The sequence below is a fragment of the Coccomyxa subellipsoidea genome, assembly GCF_000258705.1.
Source record: "Coccomyxa subellipsoidea C-169, whole genome shotgun sequence".
Taxonomy (NCBI): domain Eukaryota; kingdom Viridiplantae; phylum Chlorophyta; class Trebouxiophyceae; family Coccomyxaceae; genus Coccomyxa; species Coccomyxa subellipsoidea.
In genome coordinates, this window is record NW_005178028.1 from 822,410 (window position 1) to 848,850 (window position 26,441).

Below are 26,441 nucleotides of genomic sequence, written 5' to 3' on the forward strand. Positions count from 1 at the left end.
GCCTGAAGTTGCAAACTCGCTGCTGCCAGCACCTGGATCATGCATGGATGCACTGCTTGAGAAACACTGAGGGTTTCCTGACCCCTTTCAAAGGGACATGTGTATCGGAACGAGCATGTGGCACACAGCCCAGCTTCCTCGGGAGCGGGCATTTTCCTGGACTTTGCAAGATATTCAGATCCATCTTGAAGGACATTCTGTTAAGATAGATTGCGTACAATAGATATGTTTACACGGTAGGCACATTAAGGAGGAGATCAACGAGAAAATATGGAGAAAGCAGTGAGCCGGAACGTCAGATTGTCCACATGTTGGCGGCAGAATGGGAGAAGCGTTTCAGTGCAGCCCTTTCGATGTGGCATCGCCGGATCGCCATCCCTTTCGCGACGGTTGAAAGAACGTAGAGCGAGCAGTGCTCGCAGTGCCGACGTGCAGACTCTGACAAGCCCGCAACACGAAGAGACGCAGGTGTCTGGGTCTTTATGGGATGATGGAAAGACCCTTGTTATCGCCATACCCATGCCAGAGCCTCAGATTGCTGAGGAAACGCTACAACAGCCCTTCGTTGAGCCTTTTGAACCGACAAAAGTCGATGAGCCCCAGCAGGAAGTTAGCCGAAGACCGGGTATGCCTTCTTACTGACATAAACCTGTGTCAAACTAGCAGATTAATTTCTTCTTAAAGGGTTTCCTTCCATTATTCGATGCTGTCAGAAGCTGGCTGATGTGTACTTCAGATATCTGACCAGTAGTACCGTGGAAGATGCTCTGCATCTTGCATAGAGCAGCTAGCTAGGCGCATCTTCCACTAATGTCTCAACGTCAGAATGACTTTGTGCGCTCTCAAGCTCGACTGCATGACGTTCTGTGTTATGTATCAGGTCTCTTGCGGAAAGTCTGGAGAGCTTACATTAGAGCTCTGGACGAGAGGCCCATCATGGTCAAAAGCGCAACATCTTTCTTTGGATTCCTGACAGGGGACTTGCTAGCGCAGGTAATGAGCACTGTTTGTGAGTGAAGCGTGTCACGGCTACTTGGCATCCTGCTGACTTGCGCCTCATGCACCTTTGTGTCAAAATGCAGGGACTTGCCGGCCGCGGATTTGATGTCTTCCGCTGCTTGAGACTGCTCGCGTTTGGTGTGACCATGGATGGCCCTGTGGGTCATGTGTGGTACAACTTTTTGGACAAGAACATTATGCCAAAGGAGCCCACCTCAAACAAGGCGGTGGTCCTGAAGATGCTGGCAGACCAGTTGCTCTGGGCGCCATTCTTTTCTTGCATCTTCTTTGCCTTCACAAACACACTAGCGGTGAGTCCACAAGTCATTTTTTGCTGCTCAGTGCAATCATAAGACACGTGCTAAGATGATCAGAGGAGCTGCCCATGAAGAGGAGGGCATCATGTGCATGCTGGAGGGTGGTCTTGTGGGCATCGGTTGGTGCCAGGAAGGTCCTTTGTTTGGCTTTCTTTGCAAGCTTTGCAGACAAGGTCCCTATGTTGCCTGTCATCATCTGGTTGCCAGAGGCCCTAAGTGGAGGCTGCATGGATGCTTGTCCACGTTGGTGTTGCAATTGACTGGCCTTTCATCATTAGCATGCCTGCACTGCAGGGGCATCCGGAGGCGACTATCCCTGCCATTCAGAACAAGCTGATCCCGATGATGCTGGCAAACTTTGCTGTCTGGCCCATCGCGCACCTGATCAACTTCAAGTTCATCCCCTCGCAGCAGCGCATCCTGTATATTAACTGCATCCAGGTATGTCCTCTGTCAAATGTATATAACATAGGATGGTGATCTCTCAAAGTCCTTTTGCATGCCTTCCAGTGAGAAGACACAGTACAGCTCTTGCTGGCCAGGTGGACTCACGTTATTCGCCTCCCAAGCATTTATTTTCATTAGGGAAGACCTAGATGCCATTGGTCATGCCTGTATCTGGTTCAAGAATGCAAGAACTGAGAAGCAGTAAAACAGGTGTTGCTTGCCGTACCTGGTCCTTAGGACTGAAAAGGTCTGACATTAACACTAATCTTCCATCACTGCCTGATGGGATCTGTGTGATGCGATACACAGGTAGCATGGAGCGCATATCTTTCCAACCTTTCAGCGGCGCGAGTCCGCACCAGCACTTGAGGTATTTATTAATTCTTTCAACAAGCGATGGAGGGCTGTAGAGCCACCATGGTGCTGAAACATGTGGCAGCACATGCTGCATCCACCCTGCCACTCCTCGCGCGTTGGCATTGTATTTGAGGGACACAAAGTCCAAGTTAGGAGGTTGTGACATTTCCGTACCATAGGCCAGAACCAGTAGGATGTATCTTTGTAAAACATGCTCCAAGTCGACCAGCCTACTGTCATAAGCCAGCAATCATGTTCCTCTTAGGGCAATGTACATGTTGAAAATAAATCAGACTGTAGGCAGCCTTGCAGCATGTCGCTATTACAAATACGGTAGTGACGGGTATGCAGAAGGATTTCTGTGAAAGTCATTATACGTAATGTAATCCTCGTGATTTTTAAACTGGGAATTTCCAGTGTTTTGGGTAATGTGAGTGGGTGTTTGGCTCGAAACACCTGGTAAGGACATGACGAATTTTTTGCAAGCACAAAATGGTTCTTGCGTAAAACAGGAGGGCAGTCTTCCTCTCCTACAATAATCAGAACATTTGAAATGCCAATAGCACGAGTCAAGTCTAATACTCAAATGCCCTCATCACACAAGACCCAATGAAACTGTGACCACTAGCTATTCATATTCTCAGGAACGTTCAGTGTCGTCTTTAGAGCAAGACACTGCGGTGATCACGACAGACTCTAGTTCAAAACAATCAACATCTGCATGAGAACAGAGTCCTCTCTGAAGTGATCAAAATGGCGTCGGTCACCCCTACAGCTGCAATCATCTGCACCTTCTTCAAAATTCAATTCCAACTCAAACATGTACAGAACATTTCCCCAAAAGATTGCAATCATTTCTGCCTCATTTCTTCTGCTGCTGTCTTCATTCTCTAGCTTGCGCTCCATCTGCATCATTGTCTTTCCAGATAACCTGCAATGTTAAGTCCATCTCCCCCGCCTGTTGCACTTTTCAAAGCAGAGGCTTTCTGCTGCCACTGTCTTCTTTGCAGCTGAGTTGTTCCACAGATTATCCGGCTGCCGGCGCCCCTGACATCTGGGGGTTCTGGTGGATGTTGACCTGGGTAGGGTAGGCGAACTCTGCCCCATGCTTCTCCACAATCTCCACCAGCTTCCACATGACATCCGAGGAGAAGCCGCTGAAGTTGCTGGACTGCGAAGGGGTTGTGTGCGCCTGCAGATTCACACATTCCCCTCCTCAGCGCCCACATATAATATATGATCCACTGGCCCCTACAGCGCTCGCGCTGCATTGTATGTCTTGCAGTGATTATTGCTTAACATGGGCAGGGCATGAAGCTGCAACAGCTTGCAGCAGTGATTTCAACTCAGCTGGTCTACACTGAGTTTCCTTCCTTGAGCATCGCATGATGCTGATCAGACAAGGTTCTGCATGTGATTACTTCGCGCCAGGCAGGCATAATAAATTGACCCAGAAAGGCTGACCAGATGGCATTCGGGAATAGAAAAGGACTGAGTCAAACAAGAGGTACAATGTGCGGCAGCCTTCACGTGCAGCTAGTCTGTAGATGCACCCTGCCTCTTGGCAGGAACGTTTTGTACAGAAACAACAGATAAGAAGTTGGGTGCAAATGGTGCTCACCATGAGGCCGATCTGCACAGACCAGTCCTGGAGTGAGCCAAGGCCGGAGCCATAAGGCAGCTTCTTGTCGACGCCCGGGTGCTGGTCAAGGAAGGCCTTGATGTCCGCTGTGATGGCCTTCACCTTGGGCAGGTCCTCATAGCGCACCCCGATGGAAGTGGTGAACTGGCGCGGATCCTGCGAGCACACACATGCAATGCTGCCCCTCAGGATCCCTTCTGCATGCTCACCTTCCAATGCATGTGGACAGGCCGGCTGTCTTTCCTCAATTCTGATGCCGCAGGGAAGCAAGGGCGCACCTTGAAATTGGCAGCGACGTTGGAGCGGCCAAGGCGGGACTCGTTGGAGACGATCATCTCGGTGATGGAGCGGTTGGGGACAGCGACAGGAACGCCCTTGTCCGTGCGCACGATGGTGCGCATGACATCTATTCGCTCCACAAACCCGGTCAGCACCGTGCCGCCCCCGGTCGTCTTCAGCTCCACCCGGTCGCCCACTACGAAGGGCCGCGTCAGAAACTGCGCGCATGCACACAGCACAGCGCTGTTGTACAATTTCTCAAGTCATCAAATTGTCATCTGCACCCATGCTAGCGTGCCTGCTGGGGGTAGCAAATTGCCACCCTGATGCCTGGCTTTCAAAAAGGGGACGCTGGGATGTGGGCAGATCCTTGCTTTGCTACACATGCTGTATGCAGGCACCGCCACTTTATACACTATCCTAAGTTTAAAGACTCATATGAAGAGATTTCCGTTGCAAATCATGAATCAGGTGAGGCAGCACCACCGCTGCAGTAGGCAACTGCATCTCTTGCCTGACCATTGCTGTAAGCTTCACAAAGCAATGAGTGGCTCAGAGGAGCAGCAGCCTACTGGTGCGGTTTCTGCCCATATTGATTTTGTTTGCATTCAGGAAAGGCAATAGTGCAAGGAGCATGCTTATCCCTGGAGGAGCATTGTGAGCTGTGCTGACTGGCTGTGCACCAACCAGATCGATGCCATGTATTGCTGTGGGAGTGACAATCTGCAGGAGTTATGGTGTGAGCTGTGCTGACTGGACTGTCCGCTCACCAGGTTGATGGCTGAGCTGGATTTTGCCGCCGGAGGAAAGACAAGAGTGCAAAGATTACTGCATTTCCAAAGAAGTAATGCAAGTCATGTTGACTGGCTGTACGCTCACCAGATTGATGCCAGGTATTGCGTTGGAAGCGACAGTCTGCGAGAGGGATTCTGTGAGCTATGCTGGCTGGGCTGTCCACTCACCAGGTTGATGCCGGAGATGGCATTGGATGTGACGCTCTGCGCGCCAAAGCCAATGGCCACACCCCCGACTCCCCCGATGGTCAGTAGCGGCTGGATGTTCAGCCCAAACACATGCAGAACCATCAGCGCTCCAATGGTGACCAGGCCCCATCCCAGCAGGCTGCTCATGGGCAGCAGCACGCGCTCCAATCCTCCAGTCGACATGCCAAGGTCCTGCCAAAACAGCGGAGAGTCCTTTAACTTCACTGTACAAATGCAAGAGCGCCAGGCTGTTGCAACGGGGAGATGGGCTGTCATGGTTTGGAGCTGACATCCTTCCAAGGCAATTTAGATTGCCACCTCCAATATTAGCTCAGGTGCGCCTCTAGTGATTGAGGCTTCTTTGGAAAAACTGAACGCAAGGGCACTTTGCAGGCATGGAGGTGCATGAAGTGCTCACCCTCTTCTTTTTCTCCAGGCGCACAAAGAGGTCCACCAGGTTCTCTTTCCACGCTATCAGAAACCAGACCCTGCACATCACAGGCAACACTCAAGCAGAATGTAAGGACTCATGCCATTGGCTGAGAACAGATTTGTAGAGGTGAGTCACTGCTAGGGATTGTTGCGCACGTGAACACGACGACCGCAATCTGAGCCATGTCAAGCAGGCTGGCATCAAGGCGCTGCAGCAGTCCCATAAATCTGCTCATCATGCTCACTGCAGTCACAGAACACACTTATAATCACGTGTGAATGAGTCTTTGATGGCATTTTCCGAGATTGTCCATCAATGACTTTCCGCAAGCAGCTTGTCTCGCCCAGAACAGATCAAGAACAATGATGCAGCATGATCCGGAAGACCTACTCGAGATGTGGTGTGAGGCCGCTTGGAGATGCCCGTCGTTGAAGAAGATCTGCATGGACAGGGATATGATGCGCAGGGAATGCACAAAGGCAGTCAGCGGCACCAGCAGCTTGGCCGGCTGCGCAAAGGCAGAGATGCCAGTCTCGATGATCATGCGAGACAGCCTTGGACTGCTGATGTCTGTGGACACATCTGCTTTTGCCAGATTCTCCTCTGCCACCTGCAATGCATGATATAAGATGAGAAGGACAGTAAGCTAAGCATTCGGATGCAATATTTTTCTATGCAGCCTATGTATGGCCTCCATCTGGCTGCATGCTTGACATAAGCTTGAAAGTCCCATTGGTAATCAACAAGGAATCACCTGCTCAGCTTTCTTGCTTAGGTACGACAAGATGGCATTGATTGCCCAACACAGTGCCCATGCTCCACCAATCTCAGCCAAGCAGCGGAGACAGAGCTCCCCAGTCCCCAGGCCTGCAGCTGCTTGCCTGGCTGCTTTCAATACCGCTGAATTAGTGTGCGCATCCCCAGATATGTCTGGTATCAGAAATGTGTTCACCGGCTGTACAGCAACGGTCAACTGCCTGCAGATCAGAGAAACCCTATCAGTTTCTTGAGGTGAAGGTTCAGACTTTCGACGAAAAGCACATCACTTCAAGTGCAATGTAAGGGGGGTGGATAGGTAGCCACGGAGACATATGGTGACATTCCGAAATTATCTTGGCGCTTCCAGCATCAACCCATGAACCCCAGTGAGCTGGACATACCTGGTATTTTGCCGTACGTTTCGCTGTCTCTGTAACCTTCTGCTTTTTACAACCTGCAAGAAAGGTCGATGTGTGTTTGAAAGAGATGGTCGAGGAAAGATTCCGATTTCTGAAGCTGAGCAATTCGTTGTGTACATCGCTGCACACTGCACATACAAACCCAAATAAGATATTGTGCTATCTCATTAGAGCGTCTTTTTGATTGCGATTGCTCCAGAATTACTTTCCCAAACTGTCAAGCAAAGTGCATTGAAGACTATTCGGACACTGCTGCTGACATGGACACAGCGAGCCCAAGGGGCGCCCCATCCATGCTTTCTAAAAATAGACCCAGCGATGTAGCATTCACTCTATCCAGGCGTCGACAAGTAAAATCCGTTCCTGAATGACATAAGATCAATTACATGTCGACATCAGTGTGCAAGTATCTTGAACCGAAAATAAGCTGTCCATGCGGCCTGATCTGATGATCCCCTTCACGCTGTGACCTTCCCAATCAAAGGAAGCTGCAAAACAGCTCTTACATGGGTAGAAATCGCACCTTCCAGCCTCCTGCAGTGACCGACGTCAATTCTCGTGTTATTGTGCCAGAGAGGAGTCCAGAGCAGATAGCCCTCATTGCTTTGCAGAGCCTGCTGGAGGCCCGTGAAGCTCACATAGACAAATTAGAGGTAAAAACCTCCACATTCTTTGGTTTTGACTGATTAAATATATGTCTTGCCTAGTCAACGTTCTGGGTAGTGTCCAAGCGCCAAGCAAGAGCTGCTTTGTGAGCAGGCTGATGCCCGGGCTGCAAAGGTTGCAAACGAGCGCAAAGTTGCTGGACTCGAGGAGAGCTGTCATGCCAAAATCAAGGCAGTGCGCCAGGCACACAGCGAGCAGATGACTTCAATAGAGGTAGGCCTTGCTGCAATGGCTTGGATGCAGAGACTTTCTAAATGCCTCCATCACTCTCCTCAATGGGCAATCAGCAACTTTTAAGCTACCCCAAAGGTCAAAATGGTCAAAATGCTGCAGCGCTGAAGCTTCTGAGATGCCTGCCAGGCAGAAGCAAGCAGTAAGGCACGGGAAGCTTGCGAGGAGATAGCGGTGATAACAGAGGACTTGCAGAAGGCTCGTCTGCGAGCAGATGATGCTCTGCACGAGCTCCAGAACACCCAGAACGCTGCAGCAGACCTGCGCAGCCAGCTGGGCATTCTGAACATCCAGCATGAAGACCTTTCGCGAGAGCACGAGGCTCTGGCCGTGACCAGAGACAGCACAGAAGAGGGCAGGAAACTACTGGAGGAAGAGCTGCATGTCCATGTGGAAGACAGTGCAAGGGCGGTAAAAGAATTAGAGAGACACATGCAGCAGCTGAGTGGGACTGTTAGGGTGCAGCAGCAGGAGATAGATGCGCTGCAAAAGACTGTGCAAATGCAGTGCAGAGAGCGTGTGCTGCTGCAAGGGCGCCTGGCTCTGCAGCAGCAGGATAGTGCCAGGACACAGGAGGTGTCAGATGTGCCCTCCAACGAGTCTGTCATGCAGAAGCTGAGTGATGCTTCACGCGCGCGGTATGAGGAGATCCAGAGGACAAGAATGCTGTTAGCTGCAAAGAAGCGCAGTGTCACAGGCCTAGGAGCTTGCTCCTAGCACTGCTGACCACGGCCGGCTGTTATGGCTTGAATGCACATTTGCCGTCGAATGAGTGCAAGCTGCCCGCGACTTTTATCTCTTGTCACGATGTCTTGAAAACCGTCTGTGACTCAGAGTGACTCCGAGTCCGTCCGACTGTCAGTTCAGCTCAATTAGAGGCTCTCAGTTCATGAAGTTCATCAACTAAGTTCAACTAAGTAAGAGGCTCCCCGGGAGCCTCTTACGCCCGGCCGGCCGGCCGGGCCTCCGGAGGGGATCCCCAGGGGACCTCGGGCTGTAGTTGGAACGGTTTTGAATGAACACTTAGCCATAGCAGATGTAGAGAGTATATATTCAGCGACGAGAGGCAACTTACAGTGAAATCCAGACCTGTATTGGTGAGTCTATTTCCATCATCAAGATGCTGCATGCAAGGCTGATGATAAACCGACCCCTGTCAAACCCTATTAGTCCCCCAGGGACAGTGCATGCAGAAGGGCCGCCGCTGCTCCGAACAATGAATCAGAGAGAAAGGATGATCTTCCTCGATCTTTAGATTTAACACGTTTACATTGGTGTTGTTCTGTAGAAGTACCCAGTCAGAGAGGGGACGGAATCATCAACAGCGTAATAGAGTATAAAGACATTACTGCTTGAAGAGTGAAGTGACACTGATTTAGTACCACTCGTTTGCCCAGTATGGCATTTGGGGCACCCAGATACGTTGATTATAGCGATGGAGTACCAGACATGGTCAAACAATTCGTCGTGTACTTCTACCGACACATCAGGTGACCAATCCTGACACTGATCAACTAGCTTTCTGGCAATAAGTTGCATTCTGTAGCGCAATGATCTGTGAAATGACACCTTTATATATCTGATGATAATGACAGTGTCAGTAGAGCATCTGGGCAGAGGAGCTAGCACGTTGTTTCGATCATCCTGCTTCAGTTGTGCGCGTTGCTTTGAAGGAGCTAATGTTACAAGCTCAGAAACACTTCTCAAAACACACGCTGCATTTGTCTCTGGCAGGGAGCGGAACATCCCAGAGATCTTCTCCATGTACGAGGTGTCCTTCGCCAAGCTGAGCGAGAGGTTCTTCAAGGGCACAACATGGCCTCCAGTGGAGTACATTGCAGAGCTGGTGGACAAGGACTCAGTCTTCTGTCTGCTCTACAAGGTGCACACAACAATCCTCTCGCCACTGCAGCTTCTTAGCCATGCATACCTCATCCAGGCTACGCCAAATTTGCACCCTCCAGACCTCTGATGGTATGTTTTCCAATGCGCAGGAGATGTACTTCCGGCATCTGTACGCCACGGTGCAGCCAACCCTCGAACAGCGGTGTGAGTCCTGGGACAACTACTGCGCCATCTTCAACATCATGCTGAGCTCCAGCATCAACATGCAGGCATGTGACATCCCTATTCTCGGCATGTTGCCTGAGGTTTTAAGCCCCAGCTGCCAGGCCCTCCTGATGTAAGCTCCCTTTGTGCTTGTGTCCGGAGCTGAAAGATCTCTGCATCCAAAGCTGCTTGAGGCGAGCAAATGGTGCCTGTGGTGTCTGCAATTTGCAATAGAGTTGTCATAACATGGTGATCGAAAATGGAAAATGGGGAAATTCCAGGTCTATCTGGCAGCGCAAGGGGCACCGTTTGCAAAATTACACGCCATTCTCAAGCAGAGAGAGTCCATCAGCATGCTAGCAAGCGCCAGTGAAGCCTAACATGCCTGTTCGGGAGGTCCGTGAGGCTAAGGAGGAGCGTCCGCAAGTATTGGGTGTCAGGAAGCTGACTTCCCGCTGGTGGGTGGTGCAGCTGCCGAACGGGTGGCTGTGGGACATGGTGGACGAGTTTGTGTACCAGTTCCAGAGCTGGCAGCAGTACCGGGGCAAGCTCAACACGAAGAGCGCTGAGGAGCTGGAGACTCTGCGCAACTGCGACCGCGTCTGGTCCATCCTCTCCGTCCTCAACTACCTCCAAGCCCTTGTCGACAAGTCTGGCATCGTTGCCGAGCTCTCCGCGCCAGGTATGCGTGCATGATCCCTGAAGTCAATTGCATCCTATTTTTGGTCAACTGGGCCAGAACAGTTGACCTGCCCTTGTGATTCATTGGGACCCCCTGAGAGCAGGCAATTTGTTGGGCTCATTGTGCAGTTGACACCTCGTGCTGTTGGAAAATGGCGGGTGAGCAGTAGATCCGTGGAAACGGAGCAGTTGTGCGCTCCATGTGTTGTGCGCATGTATTTATAAGACTTCCAACAACACTTGGAGACAGGCTCACCTCCTCTTAGAGAGCCAAGGTGGGAACCGAGGGCAGGCCCGCATGTAAGATCATGTGCATCATACGGAAGAAGCTGAAGGGCTTCCGTCGCTCAGTCATCATGAGTAGCAGAAGTGAAATTAGCTTGGGGGCGGGGCAGGTGGTCAAGAGCGGTTTTACAAGACGGAAGGGTACGAGGCCGGCAGCAACGTGCTGCGCATGGTGGGCTACTTCAGCCTGGTGGGCCTGCTGCGCGTGCACACCCTGGTCGGCGACTACCACGGCGCCCTCAAGGCTCTCGCAGTCGTCCACCCCTTCCAGCGCACCAACCTATACACCCCCAAAATTGCAGGTGCGCCCTGCCACACATAAAGGGTTTTGCGAGGCAGCCAAGCAACACTTGAAAACATGCACGGCTTTGACAGAGCTTTGGCTTGCGCCACTGTCAGCATTGATTGACCTTGCGATATCAACCTCTGTTTTGTATGTGGTTGTCTCTTTTTTTGTTCCACGAGGGCTAGCATGGGGGCTGTTGGTTGCCTGGCGCTGTGCCCGCCAGCATGCATTTGCAAGTTGGCTCAATATCGTGTGTATGCAGAGACCACACGACCTCCAAGCAACGTGCGATTGCATATTTGGTGCAGAACGGCTGCATCTGATCAACAGATGCTCAGGCGGTGGCATGCCTGCCGGAGGCACAAAGCATGCAAGTTGTAGCTGCGCGCAAGATGTCTAAGGCCATGTTTGCCGCTCGCAGGCTGCAACATAGCGCTGTACTACTACAGCGGCTTCTGCTACCTGCTCCTGCGCCGCTACCTGGATGCTGCGCGCGCCTTCAACAACGTCCTCAATTACATCGCCAGGTCAGCGCCCATTCCTGCTCTTCCTCCCCTTTCTTGACACGGGGATCCTCTTTCCCTTCCCCACCTTCCTGACACGGCCGTGGCAGCTGCTAGATGCATGCAGGCTCTTGGAAACCTCCACACAGCAGTGTGCCACCCTGGTGTGCCGTACATGGTAGAATAGTGGTGCCGCCGGGGAAGGAATGAGTACAATGTGTAATCATCATTCTTTTTGGCTCGCCATATCAGGAAGAGCCCTGTGGTATGAGGAATCGATGGTTGACTTATATCAAAGTCCCCTGGCCTTTCGATTCAGCTGGCAGGGATACAACTGGCACATATATGCAGATTGAGAGCTTGGTGTTCCGCATGCAGGGTGAAGCAGTACCACTCGCGCAGCGCGCAGTACGAGCAGATTCTAAAGAAGAACGAGCAGATGTACGCTCTGACCGCCATTGTGCTCGCTCTGTGCCCCGCCGCGCAGCGCGAACTCGATGAGAACGTCATGAACACTCTCCGGGAAAAGTGCGCATCTATTCCTCCATCTTGTTGCCTCCTCTATGTATGTATGCTGTTCTTGATGAACGAGAACCCAAGCTACCGCTTGCAGGCAACAGAAATGGAGTGTGGTCTGTAATGATCAATCTATTGTGAAGTGACGGGGAGCAGAGAGATAGTGGGAAGTCAGAGAAGAGGCTTGCTCATGCTGATACATGAGTTTGTCTGATGAGGTAATAAGGAGCTTGACGGTTGATGAGGACTTTGGAGGTATAAGGGATGGGAAGAGTTGTAGCTGAGTGCCTAAATTGTCGGCTCAGGTACAATGAGAAGATGATGAAGATGGTGCGGGGAGTGGATTCCACCTACGAGGAGCTGTTTGCGTACGCCTGCCCCAAGTTCATCACCGCCGCGCCGCCCAACCTGGACGCACCCAGCGCGAACACCAACCAGGCATGAGTTCACCCAGGCCACGGCTTTGCAAATTTGGTTCCTCTGAGGATGCATTGTCATCCTCTTTCACCCGTCCTGGATGGCCTGGACGTTTCGTCCCTGAAGGAGGGAAATCCATCACAGCATCGTGTGATATCACGAAGCGGCAGCCAACTGCCTTGGATGGCCCAGATTACCTCGGCCCCTGTGGCCATGTAGGGAATGCCATGATTGCACTGGCATCATCGATTCTATGGGTACGCTGGATGTGCTGCATGCATGCAGCTGTGTTGCGTTCCTCAGGATCCTGTTGGACTGAAGTGCGAGCTGCATTCAGGCTCTTGGCTGTAAAAGCAGGCTTCCTTGGTAAAAGGGCTTGTGCCTAGATGGCAACCGCCATCTACCGTGATGCACATGCTCTTTTACAAGCATTCTTGCTTGTGCAGCTGCACGTGGGGGATTTGTGCTACATGCACAGCACTGCATGATGCCCTACTGTGTCAAAGTGTGTTTGTACGGCATGCATTGCCTTCTCAACCAGAGGCGTGGCTGGCAGTTTTGTTGTACTGCATGCATGGCAGTGCATGCAAGATAGGCGTGCCGGCAGTGTAGTCTGCTGCGCAAAAACAGGAGGCATGGCCTGCGTTGTCTGACATTGTCGGTTTGATGCGCGCGCAGGAGGCGTACCGGCTGCAGCTGCGGTGTTTCCTTGGCCTGGTGCAGGAGCAGCGCCACCTGCCCAGCCTGAAGCAGCTGCTCAAGCTGTACACGGCCATCTCGCTGCCCAAGCTCGCCTCCCTCATGGACCTCGACGAGCCCACCCTCCGCTCCCAACTCATCCTCCTCAAGGTGCCCCCCTTTCACTACAACCCTTCACTGCAAACTCACACCCATTCAAGTGTACTCTGGCCATTTGCGCCCAGTTACAGGCTCGCGACCCTTGCACCTGAGTTGTGTGTGATCCAAGGGACTGCTAAGGCACCAGATTGATCTCTCGGTGGGGAAATCTATTACATGCCATTCAGTGCATGGGTTTCAGATACCTGGTGACATGCTGTACACAAGGGCACAGGACATGAATGACAGGAATGCCCAGAAAGGCCTCGCCCAGTTTGCAGTTCTGTGGTGGGCCACCCAGACAGGTGGACTGAGAGTGGTGCCAAGGAGTGCAGGCACACTGCTAGACATATGTACGTGGGATGATTGCAGACAGGTGTTGAAGTCAACATGTACGTCAGGGCCCCTAATGGCCTGCAGTCACGTGAAACAAGCTGAAAAGTGTGTGATCCCTGCAGATGACTGGGTACTGCATAACCTGGAACGGAGAGGGGGACGCCACAGCAGGCACTCGCCAGGCGGCCACGGACATCGAGTTCCACACCGACATCGACGAGGAGGGAGTTGAGCTGGTGAGCATATCTCCCAACTCTCGCTGTATGTGCTTCGCTGCATGTAATACCTACTTGGACAGGTATTGCCTGCGTTGGCAGTGCAGCATTGAAGGTACAAAGCTGCACTGCGCTGAAGGCTTGCCATGCATGCGGGTGCTCGCGTGAGTATGCCAGAACATGCCTAACAAGGGCATGTGCTCAAGACGAAGGATTTCCAAAATTCCCAGAATTTCGAATTCTATAAGAATGTTTAAGTTTTTGAAATTGACATTTGACGTGGGGCTGTGCAGGTGACGGTGGCAGAGGTGAAGCCGGTGAGGAGGCAGGGCGAGTTTCTGGCGCGGCACATTGCCAAGTTTGAGGAGATCGTGCGCGACCTCAACATGCCCATCCCCCCACCTGCTGTGGACGGGGCGCCCGCCCTCCCCAGGCCGGCTGTGGCTGGCTACTGAAGAGTGTGAGATCCTGCAGTTGACAGTTTTCTGTTTCTCGTGGATGTCGGCATGAAGGAAGAGGTGCTTCATTTCCGATGTGAACTTCATTCGTTTGTCATCATTTTATCGTAAACTCGTGAAAGCAATGTAAAGCTATTACTCTTCATCAGTACCGCTGCTTTACGTGCAGAAAAAATGGCATCTCTCAGCCACCTCGGTGTTATTCAGTGTACGTACAAGGATGCAAATGCATGAGCTCGCTGACTAAAAACTGCAGGCCCCTGGTCTCACACCCAATGGTCCCACAGCAGTTGCATGAGGTCCCCCATGGCTGCTACAGACATGCCAAGAATTATGGCCAGACACATTATGGAAAAAATACTCTGCGCATTCATTGTTTGCATCCCACTCAGATGGAAGTAAATCAAAAACTTGCATAATTTGCCCTCATGATGAGTCCACATGTCACAGTCAGCCTGCATTGATTTTTCTGGTTCCCCATATGATCGTTATGCAAGCAAGCAAGGCCTGGACGATCATTGTGCAGGTCTCCTAAAATAGCACATAAGTGCTGGTGTCTCTTGTCAGTGAATCCCTATATCGGTCCAGTATCTCAAGGCCACAGAAATGTGTGGAGTAGCGGCATCAGTAGTCAAAATTGAACAAGTGCGCACAATGTGCTTCATTGCTATATTGATCACCCCGAGAACAGGCAGTACCCAAGACCCCAACACGTGCAAGGAGCGGTATTTCTTACTGCTGTTTATCCCTGACTCAAAGTGCTTCAATTCTTGCATGCTGGCCCTTTCTCAGACCGCGGTCAATTTGTCTGAAGTCACCCCAAGATTGTGCAGGAATCCCTATAATCTCACTGGGAGCGGCATGTGCGGAAGATTGCAGAGATTTCAGGTCGATGCTGCGTCGGTGCCGTTGGTGTCATCTCGGAAGAAGTTGACGATGCGCGTGCCGAGCGGCTGCACCGGCCTGTTGTTGCTGCGAGTGCCCGTCACCACGCAGACTGCGTCGTTGCTCTGCGCAGACACAACGCGAGACCTTCAGCACAACATTCAGAGCATTCAGGGTATTACCTTGCAGGCGCAAGCGGCTGCCCCCCCCCCCCCCCCCACCCCATCACTCCAGCCTTAGAAACTGCTCCTTTGCAACATGGGCATTGCTCCTTTGCTTATCTGTAAGGTCATAGGTGTCACGACCCTAGTGGTCGCACCAGCATTGCATGGAGAATTTGTTATAACAGGCTGGCATGGTTATTATTATTCCACGCGTTTCCTGCCAAAAGGCAAGGTACGTCCCGCAGAGACAAGCTGCATGTTAAAGCTGGATGGTATATTAAGGATTAGTTCTGAGGACCCACCGAAGTGTCGATGTTGTCGTTATTGTTATTGTTGTTGCTTTTACTTGACTGCAGCAGGTGCCGCTTGCCGCTATCGGCCTTCTTCTTAGATGCCTTGCTGATTCGGCCCTCGCCGCACGGCCGCTGAATTTGCGCCATCGCGTTCTGGAAGGCAATCACCTGCTGCTGTCCCACCTGGGGGCACATGCATGACATGCATGTCAGGAGGATGTCAGTTGCTTTTCCAGGACCTCGCATAAATGCTTCACTTGATGCATGTGCTCACATGGCACATCAGAGTGTGAGTCAGCAGAATGTGCTGCTCAGGGAGATATCATGAAGGGGTTTTTCCAGTTTGATGGTGGTGGTCTGCCCAGGTGAAGTCTGCATCCTGAATAACCAATCACACTCCAGGATGCTAAGACTCTTGATGCCAACGGCCTTTTATGTACGGCAAAGTTTCTGCGTACCTTCATGGGAGTGGCCAGCACGTACCAAGTCAGCCCCTCTGTACACGGTGGCGCCGTGAAGCTTCCCCTGCAGGGCAGCAGCTTCTCCTCTTTTGAGCTGCAAAAAATGCCTTGGGGTGGGTTCAAAGCATCCCTGTCCCAATCAGAGTCCATGGGGCATGCAGGACAGGTCATGGTAAAGTGGCCCACCTGTAAGTGAAGTATGAGGTGTTGCTCGGCAGCAGGTCCGCGCCATCGAGTGTGACTGTTGTTGGAAGGCCAATGCAGCCCTGCACATGCATGCATGACTAGGCTTCATTTAGCCATCATTCAGCCAGCGCCCAATAAAGGCAAGAATGGGCAGCTGAACACAGAATGTGTGTAACTGACAGATCCTCTTGCAACCTTTCAAAATATCTACATTTCCTACAGGGAGTGAGCGCACCGCGCCACTGTAGGGAATGTAGGGGATGATGGAATCCAAAAATGGGTTGATCTTTTCTGCATCGTCAAAGAGGGTAAACAAGACGCCCAGCCCTATCTGGCACCCCTTGGAAGGGCATGTTGACAGGTCATCCTGAGAGATGGTCATGATGACCTGAGCCTCCAGCGGATACTGCACACCTGCATTCAGCAGCCGCCAGATCTAATTGAGAGCTTCAACGCTGCTATGAGGACCTCCTGTAATGGTACTCAAAGACTAGTTGACCTGAAAATGTAAGACAACGTCGATCGATGAAAGTCTGACATCAGAGAAGAGGACTCACCATAAATGAAGTGGTCAGAAGGGATGTGAAAGTGGATCTTCTGGATTGTGGCGTTGTAGAACTCTGCTGGCACACTCTGATTCTTGTTGAAGCAGCCCACATTGCCACCTGCCACCATTAAACTCTTTCCCTTCACACACTGCCACAGTGTGCAAGCTACGGTAGTGTTGGAAAGCGCAACAAGGCATCTTGTAATTTCGGCTACCATTGGGCAATAAAATTTGCTATTTGCCGCAGTGAAGATTGCTAGCAAAACATTGTGGGCTGGCATTGAAGCCGAAGGGTGGGAGGAATGGCCTCACCGCAGACAGGGATGCTCACGTTGGTCCCAGACCAATCTGCCTCCACTTGGACGCGATAGGCTGACGTGGTTCTGACCAGGCTGATATTAGCTGTGCCCAAGGTGAAGGTGGCTGCTTTCTGCGGGACCACTTGCCCATAAGAGATGTTTGCTGCATGCCACACAAGACAATTTCATTTTCCTCTCAAGAGTCATTTTCGTACCATGCACATTTCTTTTTGCCGGTCATGACAACAGGATCAAGGGTCGTCTCACACACTTGAGGGGACATCTAGAAAAGAAAGAGGGAAGCAGACATCAAGGCAGAGCGAGTGCCAGAAGTTAGGAGGAATGGCTGCTTTGCAAGTGTACGTCATGCAACAACAACACAATGATACATCTATGTACAACGGTAGCATGGCATTCTGGTGCGCAGTGATCTTTATGTGGCCTCACATTCAAGGCTGGGGAAGTTGATGGGGGACTGCAGCACGCCGCTGGTGCAGGACCAAGTGGAGTTGTCCCAGTCGAGGCCCCCTTCTAGATACGTGAACCCCCTCTCCAGCTCTGACCTGTCCACTGAGAGCTTGGGGCAGACCGTCTGCGCAGCAGATATTTTGTGCTTAAATTCGATAAGGCCATCCCCATGTCAATCTTTGGCTTCTACTTCATTGGAGCATGCGCATCTCCTGTGGCTGTATGGACCATCGTAGTAATCAATGGAATCCGTGGAGGTTGCATGCGGCTGGTGATGATGGCAAAATGACAATCCATGCAAGGGTACAACAGGATCAATGGCAATATGAGAAAGTCACCTTGCCCTTGGGTTCAGATTGGGCATCTGCAAGTGTTGATGAGCGCCTGCCAGTGGGAGCTGGAGGGGCATCGCCCCCACTGTCTTGTAGGTAAGGTGCGCCTGTACTGGAGCTGGCAGTGCTCTGCGCGATTACTAGGCCTGCCACAGCAACCAGCGATGTCAAGAAAGCCCCCCTCTGGTGTCAAGCAGCCATACATATCGTCGCGCAGTTTCTGGGAATTTTGGGAATGGGCTCAGATCACTTGTGGGCCACATGCACACCTCGGTTGAGGACCAGCAGCAGCAGTGCGATGCTCCAAATATGAGGACTAAACATTCTCATTACGGTTTGAAAAGTATCTTATATGCTGTCTAGTATGTATACGCCTGCATAGTACAGGAAGCATGCCTCAGATCACTCAAAGCCAAATTGCAGCGACGACAACTTCTACGTCCAAGGACCTCTTGTCTGATTTACATCTGACTTATTTATCTGCAAAAATTCATGTGCTGCTAGTGACAGGTATAAATACGAGTTCCTGGGTCATCTGAATGGTGACCTGACTGCCGACGCAACGCTCACAACCTGATGGAGCTCGGCCTTTCGGTACGCGATCCGAGTTCAACAGATCTTCGATGCATCCCCGGATGTTTCACTTCGCAATTTACTCCCTTAGTTAAATCCTGCAATGGCTTCAGTTGGTGTGTCGAGGTGAGACCTGCAGATCTCGCAGCTCGACGAATAGTCAAGGGCAAGGAAGCGTTTTGCACCTCCACAATGCAATATTATTGTGAATTTGCGCAGCTTGGAACAGATACTTGGAGAACAGCAATGTACTGAACAAAATTTTTCGACGCCCAACCAGGGAAATAAGGGGAGGTTTCACCCTGGAGTAAAGAAAACCCCGCAAAACATGCTTGCAACACACAATGCAGGTAATGGTGCAGGCCTCTGCCTAGCACCTCCCACAGGCAGGACAATAACTCCAAAAAGAAAGCACATGGGCATAAGATATTCATGGATGTCTGCCATGAGCTGCCTTCCTGGCCACGTAAGCAGAAGAACAAAAAATGCAGTATCTAACCAGCCCAAGTCTGGCGTTGCAATTTGCTTTTTTGACACACATGTAGGTAGTACAGTGGCTCTAGAGAGCAAAAGCATCAGTACAGGCTTGATCTGCTGTCTCTTCTTTCTGCACTGCGCTCCAGGTCCCTTTTTTGCTCCCCATCCCGGCTGGAAATGGCCTTGTCCAGGCGGAACAGCAGGAAATTGAGGTCCATGGGAGTCTGAGTGGGCAGCAGGTCCACGAAGGTGCGCAGGTGGGTCTCATAGTCTCGCGTCACGCTGTTCAAGCCCTTGCCCACCTGGCGTGAATAACTCATGAGTCAGCTTCTAATCATGCGTGCGCAGTGCTGAACAGCTCCAACAACATATCTGCTTTTGCCTAGGCTTAAGCTCAGGCGTGGATTCCTCACTACTGTTGGCTCGACACCTGATTTACCTCCAGCCATTTCATGGATGCAGAGAGGGAAAAGTTCATTTCAGCATCCATTGATTTAGGCATTCCAAGGAAATGCCTAATTTTCCCTGTGGAAAGGGGTCTCAAAGTGGCAATTTGGCAGGGTTTGCTGTGCAGGACACACCTCGGACACCTCATCTTCGTCAATGCCTCTCAGCGGCGCATCAGACTCCGTGGTGGCCCACTCCCCGGCTCTGGAACGGTCGCCCATGTCGCTGACGCGAGTGTGAATCTCCGTATGGGCTCCCTCCACCTGACACCCAAAGCCTCAACCCTCAGACTTCAGTACAGTGCACTTAACACTCAAGACTAAGGCTGCCAGTCAGCCCAATCCCAGTCCTAGACCGACTTTTGACCCGCTGGTTCAAGGAGTCCTGGAATCCTGGATTTCTTTCATTGCAGGGAGCACAGAATTTACTCCAATGACCCTGTCGATGGAATCTTTCACTTGCCAGATCTTGTTGTACTGATGGCTTCTAAAATAAGAAAATCCCGCCCGGAGACAGGCAGCGGCTGAGAGCGCCAGGGTGTCACTGCCAGGCGCACCAGCAGATGTAGACGGCAAATCCAACTTAGACTCCAAGCTTTCTTCCCAGAGTGTCACTGCTTTAAATTTTACCGCGACGCCCACACCTCCGTCAAAGATCAATGGCGAAAGGGACCAGACGTTTCAGGCGTACCAGCATGTGGAGGCGGCGTAGCTGGGGCAGCAGGGTGAGCAGGGAGGCCAGCAGCTGAGTCAGCTCTCTCTGCACCTCCTCATGCTCCTCGCACAGCAGCGCCCCCGCCATCAGCGCATCCACATACTCCCCGTGGGCGCCTGCATTTCGAATTCTATATTCAAAATTTAAATTTGAAATCAGATCTGAACGTGGCACCGATTTTCATAGCGGAATATGGAAGTTCATGCAAGCATGCTGTTCCAGCTCTCCTCTAGTGAGACACAACAACCGCCCGCTATGTAATCACTCTCCACGGATATTCAGCAAACTTGACATGCCCCAAAGGCAAACCCGTACATTCTTTTCCATATCATGCAAATAAAACATTTTAGTGGTATTGCTCCAGTCTCTGTGTCCTGCTGCATCAAATCAGTGAGTACGCAGCCTGTGGTGCAGCAGGGGTGTTCGCATCCAACTAGGGGGCGAACAACTAGGCAGGTAGATACATTAATTTATAATCCCTCAGGGGGATGACAGGGGGCGGCGCACCGATGAGAGAGTCGAGGTCGGGCGCTGCGGGGATCTCAGCGGTGAACTGGGTCCAGGCGCGCTCCAGCACCTCAAACATGAGGTAGGCCTGCAGGTTGGTGCACAAGTGCGCCATCTCGTTGCGCAGCCCCTGAAGGTTCTTCAGCACGCCCAGCACCGCCCCCGTGCCTGCGCACAGCCAGGGAATGACTTCTCCAAACCATCGGTACGTATTTATTTTGCAGTTGTTGACAGTGTTCATCATCACACCTTCTTCCAAGCATGCAGCTGGGATTGCAAATGATCCAAGCATGTTCAGATCTAACCCTTTTCGTCTGTGACAACGTTGGGCAGCTTGTGTCACACGCTCTTCGCTCAATGGCGAGCTGTGCAGCGCGAAAGGCACCACTTGCAACAGCAAGCTGTGGCAATGACGTCTCACTGAGAAGTAGTGTGGCTTCCAAACTCAAAATTGAAGCCATGGGTACAAGACCACCGCACAGAAGCCAGTGCTTCCTAGCTTCCTTCAACAGAAGCTAGGTCTTGGGATGACATTAAGCTTGTCCCTCTCTTCGTGTCGTGGCATAAAAAAAACTATGGACGTGCTATTTGGACCAACACGGCGTGCAGAGAGGGGGCACCTGTGCAGGGCAGGTGGGCGCGCTTGGCCTTGGTGGTGAGCCGGGTGAGCGTGCGCTGCGTGGTGTTCAGCAGCAGCCAGGCGGCGGAAAGGGAGTGCTCCGCGCGCTTTAGCGCCCACAGCAGCCGAGCCACCGCCTGGATCTGCGCCGCCGCCGCATCCGTCATCACCGTCGCCAGCGGCTCCTCCACGCTATAGCGCAGGGAGAACACGTCCCAGCCTGCGCGCAGACAAAAGCCCACACATAAGTGAGACAACATCAGTCATTGATGACCAGGTTCAGTCACTCAGCACCCTGGCACCCATGATGCACAATAATATCTCCCAGTCTTTGTGCAAAGAAAGAATCCAATCCATTCAACGACATCTCTGCAAGCCATGGCATATATGTGTGAGGTTGATGTGCAGACGGCAGTACAAAGCTGCCCGGCCTATGTCAAGAAACACTGCCAGCTTGCTTGCCTCAAGGGGAGATTGATAAGAGGATGCTGACAGTAAAAGGGGATGCACCGGTCTCAGAGCCGGCGCCGTGGTCAAGGCGGATGCGCAGGCGGTTGTGCACATCGGGGTTGTCATACTGCGCGGAGGACGCGCGGATGGCGGCGTCCAGGTACCCGGCCAGCCCGTACTCGCTTATCTCCCTTGAGGGCCTCGTCAGCTCCCCTCCCAATCCCTCCATCAGCGCCGCCACGAAATCCCCCTGAATAATAAGGACCAGTACACATTATCCTCTGGCGTGTACTAACCAGCGGAAGCGCTTGGTTCAGCTGCAGTCCAAGAACTTTGATGTGGCACCCCACCACCATGGCAAACAGGGCACATTCTAATCGGATACAGAACTAAGAGTCAAAAGCTACCTCAGGTAGCTGCGAATTGACTTATTGAAAATAATTCAATAAAGCAATGCCCCATAAGGAAAACGGCTGACCAATAACAGGAAAGTTGGATTTCGACAGGAGGCTGGTTTTTGGGCAGCACCTGGCTGAGCAGCAGGTAGCGCTTGATAGCGCTGCAGTGCGACACGATGCTGTACTTGTCCAGCAGCGTGCTGACTACGTGCCGGTCAATTCTGGCCGCTGTCTTCTCCACAAGCCGCTCCAACTGCTCAGTCTGCACCAACACAGTACCGGCCTTCTTTCCCCTATTTCATATTCCACTAAACGGTACTCAAGCTATTTTCCAGATGGGGCACGGTATTACATGACCACCAGGGATCCTTGAAGACAGTCCTCCCTCAGATTATGTGGCACTCTCTTCACCAAGCCAATATTACATGCAGGAAGCGGCCAGATGCTGTACAGGCACTGGTGCATATTGGCAGCATTGTGCCCAATACCAAATAGCAAATACATGGTTGACACTGGTCGAAGGATTGGCAATGCTGTTATCATGAGTGATTACCTGGCCATGGCTGAGCTGGGAGGCAGCTGCTGCCATGGGTGTCCTGGCCAAGCTCTGCTCAAACTCCGCATCCCCACAGCACTCCCTGCACGCAATCCCACACCAACTTTCACACCAGTTACTTTCACCTCAGCAGAAGCACACTCAGCAAGCACAGCTCAGCCCACACAAGATGCCTGGAAGGCAAGCTGAGTAAGCGGACATGACAGAATACAAATCGATGCAGAAATGATGCCTACAAGACAAGCTGAGCGGACATGATAGAACACAATTTGATGCAGAAATGATGCCTGGAAGGCGAGCTGAAGATGTCAACATGCATGAAAGGCGCGCACCTGAGGAAGATGAGTGTCTTGCCGCCTCGCAGCAGCTTGTGTGACATGGCAGCGCTAACAAATGGCGGCCGCATGTCCTCCTCCAGCAAATATCCCTTACGCCATAGGGAGCCGGGGCTTGCTGCGTGCATGCAAAGAGGTGTAGCATCAGCTCTGATGCGCGCGCAGAATGAGTCCGCACGTAAAGGCAAGGATTGCAAGAGTACCACGATGGTCACTCAATTCCTGGACCCTGGGACCCAGATGGGCCCCTGTATCGAGGGCAGCCCATCACAAAAGGGATGCAAACAGCTGACAATCCAAGCTTGGTACTGGGGATAACAGCAAAGACTCACTGGGTCACTGTCACTGGTCACTGTCAGCTACTTGGTCGGCTGCATGGTGTTGTATAAAGTGTGCACAAGAGTATGCATGTAGAAGTGAACGAACACTGCTCTCTGATGAGTATGAGGGCATGTGTCTGTGCGCACCTTTTGAGTGCGGACTGGCGGTTATGAAGAAGTCGCCGGGGCTGCTGGTGAGGCGCCCCTCAAACAGCCAGCACCGGATCATGTCCAGCAGAGGCATGCACGCCTGCCTGAGGCACCTCTCAGCCTGGAAAGAGCACAAGTACAAGGATCAGATCTCAAATCGTGTGGCATCATATAAATGTCCCAGCCGGCGTGTGCCACCTATTTCTGCAACTCGAGCACCAAGGGAGGCTCCAATAATGCATGAAAGCTATAAAGAAGGACCATTGATCATGCTTCCTCATGCATCAGTTCAGTCCTGGCCTCCTTTGCAGCTGCCCCCCAGCTTCTCCGGACGGATGGCATCGTTTGGCACTCTTCCTGGAGAAATCGTCATAATGCAGGTGGACTCCTCACTAGCTGGTACCCTTCATAGAGTATAATACTGGCATTTGCAATGTACTACACTCTGATCATGATCATGAGTTCTGTGATCATGACCATGAGTGCAATCTGTCAATATGAGCGAACAGAGTGGTGTGCATGCATGCAAAGTGGCGAGAGCGGGGCTCACGGTTCCACAGGCGGTTGGCTCGCCGTGCTTGGTGGCGGCCTCGAGCGCGGAGATGAGCTGGCCGCCTTGCAGGTCTAAGACGGCGTCCGCCAGCTTGGCCAGTGCGCGTAGGCGCTGCATGGGCTCGCCAAGCCACACCGCCAGCCGCCGAAGCGTCAGGTACGGCGCACCTGTGTCCTCCCCTACGCTCCAACATTCTGAGATTCAGGGGTCATTCCATCGGTGTCGATTTATCTCGTGTTGGTCTCAGGCCTAAATCGTCAAACCTCAATGTAGGCCAGGCACTGCAGAGGCAGCGACTGATCCCATGCACATGAAATGCAAATGATCCTGTGCTGCATCACATATGGCTTTGATTTGATTGCACACCAGCCTGTCTACCAATATCCGCAAGCATTGTCGATTGCACCCTTGGATTAACAGTCTACAGCCATCCCTGTGTGCTGTCATCTGGTGGCATGGAACTATAATTTTGAAAATGTCGCTGGATTCAAGTTGGTGCATGAGTGGAGGCATGACATAATACTGCACCTGCAGGCAGCGGGTGGCCTGCCAGGGCATCCAGCTGCGCCATGAGCTGGTAGAGGCTGTTCAGCTCATGCTGCAGAGCCGCCTGGAAGGCTTGCCGAATCGCGCTGCCGCCGTCCTGTTCCTTAGCATGGCTTTGCAGCTTCCTGCATGCAGATACTCTATTATTTTTCTGCTCCCAGCCCCTGATCCCCACCAATGACCGGAGCCTGCATGGTGTTCCCTGGAAGCATACATCACCCATAGGTGTGAACAGTCAAAGCGGGCATGCATTATCTGGTTCAGGCATCAATACAAGTTGTACTCGGTGCTTCATATGTTGCAGAAACTTCCCAGCAAGACAGAGTAGGAGTGTTCTCACCTGAACAGCCAGCCCACCTCACACAGCTTCAGCACAAGGCTGCGCTGCACAGGAGGGATTCCTGCCTCTGCTGCAATCTCATAGCTGCCCAAACCATTCATTGCTGTGGGACTGTAGCGCACGTGCTGCCCGTCAAAGCCCTGGCAGGCGCACAGCACCTCCCGCACCAACGCAATCTCTCCCAAGTTGCTCGCTGAGCGCGCCTCTGCGGCTGTCTTGCTGTCCTTGCGCAGTGTTGCCTCTCGGAGGCCTGCTGGCTGCTCCTTTGGGTCCTTCCTCAAGACTGCTGCACCAATACATGTACTCTCACCAATGATGACTAGATTTCAACGCAAACTCAACAGAAATGTGTGGTTGAGCCACTTGGAGGATCATGGTGGAGGGCATGCAGCTTCTCTGCGGGTAGTATATGTTGCTGAGATTGTGCACATGCTGTGCAGAAAGGAAGGTCCATAGCTGGTGTTTTTGCGCACCTGCTGATGCCTGCTTGGGTCCAGGCTGTCTGCTGGGGGCAAAGTGCAAAGAGGAGCTCTGCATTGGAGCTAGCTGAGGCAGGCTGGTTGCCTCAGCATCCCTTTGGCTTGGGAGGGATGTGAGGAGGGCGAAAAGAGCGCTCCTTGTCTCCGGGGGTGTCCCCGCCATGACGAGCCGAAGCTGAAGGTCGTCCAATCTGTGTCAGCAAGCCACGTGTGCTCAGTCTCACAGCATGCATGCACTGGGGTCAAAGATAAAACTGTCTGCAGGTCTGTATGCTCCCCAGTCCTGAGTGATGGAGGATGGGGCGTAGTGGAACCGGCTTTAGCAAGAGTGTAGGGGTATGCTCTGGCAAAGATGTGAGCAGGTGATTCTCCAGTTACCTTGAGAGTTGGTGATTGTGCCCCTGCTGCATCACCTTTCTCCGCAAGGATTGGAGGGCCAGGCTCTCAACACGCGGCTGGGGGAGTGCAAATCGGCTCCCCAACAACCTCAGCGAGTAGCTGCAGTTGCATGAGAGCTTCAAAAACTGACCTTTAAAGGAGATCAAATGTTACCGGCTCTTCCTTCAACGGCCTCTGCTCTCTTTGATGGTGGTACAGTGTGTTTTCCTTGCACTGATTTGGTCATCAGAGTTCCACAGAAGACACGTGGCAAAACTGAAGTTACCTTGTCCCTTGTAACATTGTAGCACTCCAAATCACAATACCATATATTTTGCACGCATGCAGCCCTTGCTGATGGCATCAAAGCTGAGACATCCAAAACAACAGTTCGTGATGGAGTTGATTGAGCTGCACCTTAGCACCCTTCTCGCAGCTGCATCAGTGTGTACGCCTTCTCGTCGCAGAGGATCTAAGCCTGCGTCTATCAACTTCTCAATCAAGAATGCGATTTCCCTGGTTGTGGCCTCCATGTCAACCTTCCCACTCTGCCTTGAGCTGTCAGAATTTGTTGGACGTGTGTGTCGAGGCCATCAATGCGATGAACTTTGCTGAGCCTCTAGATGTGTCCATCTCCTGTACGCTCATAGATGTCGGGAAGTAGTGAACTAGGAGAGAATGCAAATGCAAGCTTGCGTTCACAAATCACGGACCGCGGTCCAGGCCCGTTGCTCAAATAAAAAAGATGCATGCATGGAGGATATTTGATCTCGTCTACTTGTAAAGCTCAAAAGAATTCCAATTTACAATTATTGAACACCATCGGCGTGTTTTTGTATCCCAGCGTCC

General features: G+C 52.0%; 5 protein-coding genes across 5 annotated transcripts; 2 read left to right on the plus strand and 3 right to left on the minus strand.

Moving 5' to 3' along the window:
* Window positions 1–364: 364 nt before the first annotated feature.
* COCSUDRAFT_67394 (hypothetical protein) lies at window positions 365–2,132 on the plus strand (the record flags this gene model as incomplete). The annotated part of the gene is made up of 5 exons (XM_005644994.1): window positions 365–625; window positions 881–993; window positions 1,083–1,310; window positions 1,611–1,757; window positions 2,073–2,132. Exons 1-5 carry the CDS (start codon window positions 520–522, stop codon window positions 2,130–2,132), a joined length of 654 nt encoding a protein of 217 aa, XP_005645051.1. The 5' UTR covers window positions 365–519.
* A 1,015-nt stretch (window positions 2,133–3,147) lies between these two features.
* On the minus strand, window positions 3,148–6,001 carry COCSUDRAFT_57655 (hypothetical protein; the record flags this gene model as incomplete). Its single annotated transcript, XM_005644995.1, has 7 exons — window positions 3,148–3,312; window positions 3,742–3,918; window positions 4,041–4,259; window positions 5,004–5,216; window positions 5,443–5,512; window positions 5,613–5,700; window positions 5,848–6,001. The coding sequence occupies 7 exons, from the start codon at window positions 5,999–6,001 to the stop codon at window positions 3,148–3,150; spliced, it is 1,086 nt and encodes a 361-aa protein (XP_005645052.1).
* Window positions 6,002–8,767: 2,766 nt separating this feature from the next.
* Window positions 8,768–14,112, plus strand: COCSUDRAFT_54338 (hypothetical protein; the record flags this gene model as incomplete). The annotated part of the gene is made up of 11 exons (XM_005644996.1): window positions 8,768–9,022; window positions 9,267–9,414; window positions 9,527–9,646; window positions 10,053–10,263; window positions 10,658–10,849; window positions 11,255–11,360; window positions 11,715–11,864; window positions 12,158–12,290; window positions 12,948–13,118; window positions 13,565–13,678; window positions 13,951–14,112. The coding sequence occupies exons 1-11, from the start codon at window positions 8,931–8,933 to the stop codon at window positions 14,110–14,112; spliced, it is 1,599 nt and encodes a 532-aa protein (XP_005645053.1). The 5' UTR covers window positions 8,768–8,930.
* Window positions 14,113–14,999: 887 nt separating this feature from the next.
* On the minus strand, window positions 15,000–18,540 carry COCSUDRAFT_48539 (carbonic anhydrase; the record flags this gene model as incomplete). The annotated part of the gene is made up of 11 exons (XM_005644997.1): window positions 18,298–18,540; window positions 18,020–18,124; window positions 17,757–17,896; window positions 17,398–17,542; window positions 16,964–17,113; window positions 16,662–16,769; window positions 16,340–16,518; window positions 16,105–16,184; window positions 15,916–15,982; window positions 15,467–15,640; window positions 15,000–15,125 (listed from the first exon to the last, which is right to left on the minus strand). Exons 2-11 carry the CDS (start codon window positions 18,078–18,080, stop codon window positions 15,000–15,002), a joined length of 1,230 nt encoding a protein of 409 aa, XP_005645054.1. The 5' UTR covers window positions 18,081–18,124; window positions 18,298–18,540.
* A 35-nt stretch (window positions 18,541–18,575) lies between these two features.
* COCSUDRAFT_48540 (hypothetical protein) lies at window positions 18,576–26,229 on the minus strand. The gene is made up of 16 exons (XM_005644998.1): window positions 26,010–26,229; window positions 25,593–25,712; window positions 25,209–25,405; window positions 24,736–25,018; window positions 24,378–24,520; window positions 23,847–24,028; window positions 23,294–23,417; window positions 22,824–22,944; window positions 22,489–22,573; window positions 22,066–22,197; window positions 21,598–21,787; window positions 21,089–21,307; window positions 20,469–20,636; window positions 19,938–20,077; window positions 19,382–19,510; window positions 18,576–19,102 (listed from the first exon to the last, which is right to left on the minus strand). The coding sequence occupies exons 1-16, from the start codon at window positions 26,123–26,125 to the stop codon at window positions 18,899–18,901; spliced, it is 2,553 nt and encodes an 850-aa protein (XP_005645055.1). The 5' UTR covers window positions 26,126–26,229; the 3' UTR covers window positions 18,576–18,898.
* Between the last annotated feature and the right edge of the window lie 212 nt (window positions 26,230–26,441).

Bases quoted from the DNA above. Each gene is read 5' to 3' on its own strand.
- COCSUDRAFT_48540 (XM_005644998.1), bottom strand. From the start codon at position 26,125: ATGGAGGCCACAACCAGGGAAATCGCATTCTTGATTGAGAAGTTGATA. The intron at 25,713-26,009 runs GTGCAGCTCAAT...ATGCAACTGCAG, and splicing joins GCTGCGAGAAGGGTGCTAAG to CTACTCGCTGAGGTTGTTGG. The intron at 21,788-22,065 runs GTGCTGCCCAAA...CTTATTATTCAG, and splicing joins GCTACCTGCTGCTCAGCCAG to GGGGATTTCGTGGCGGCGCT.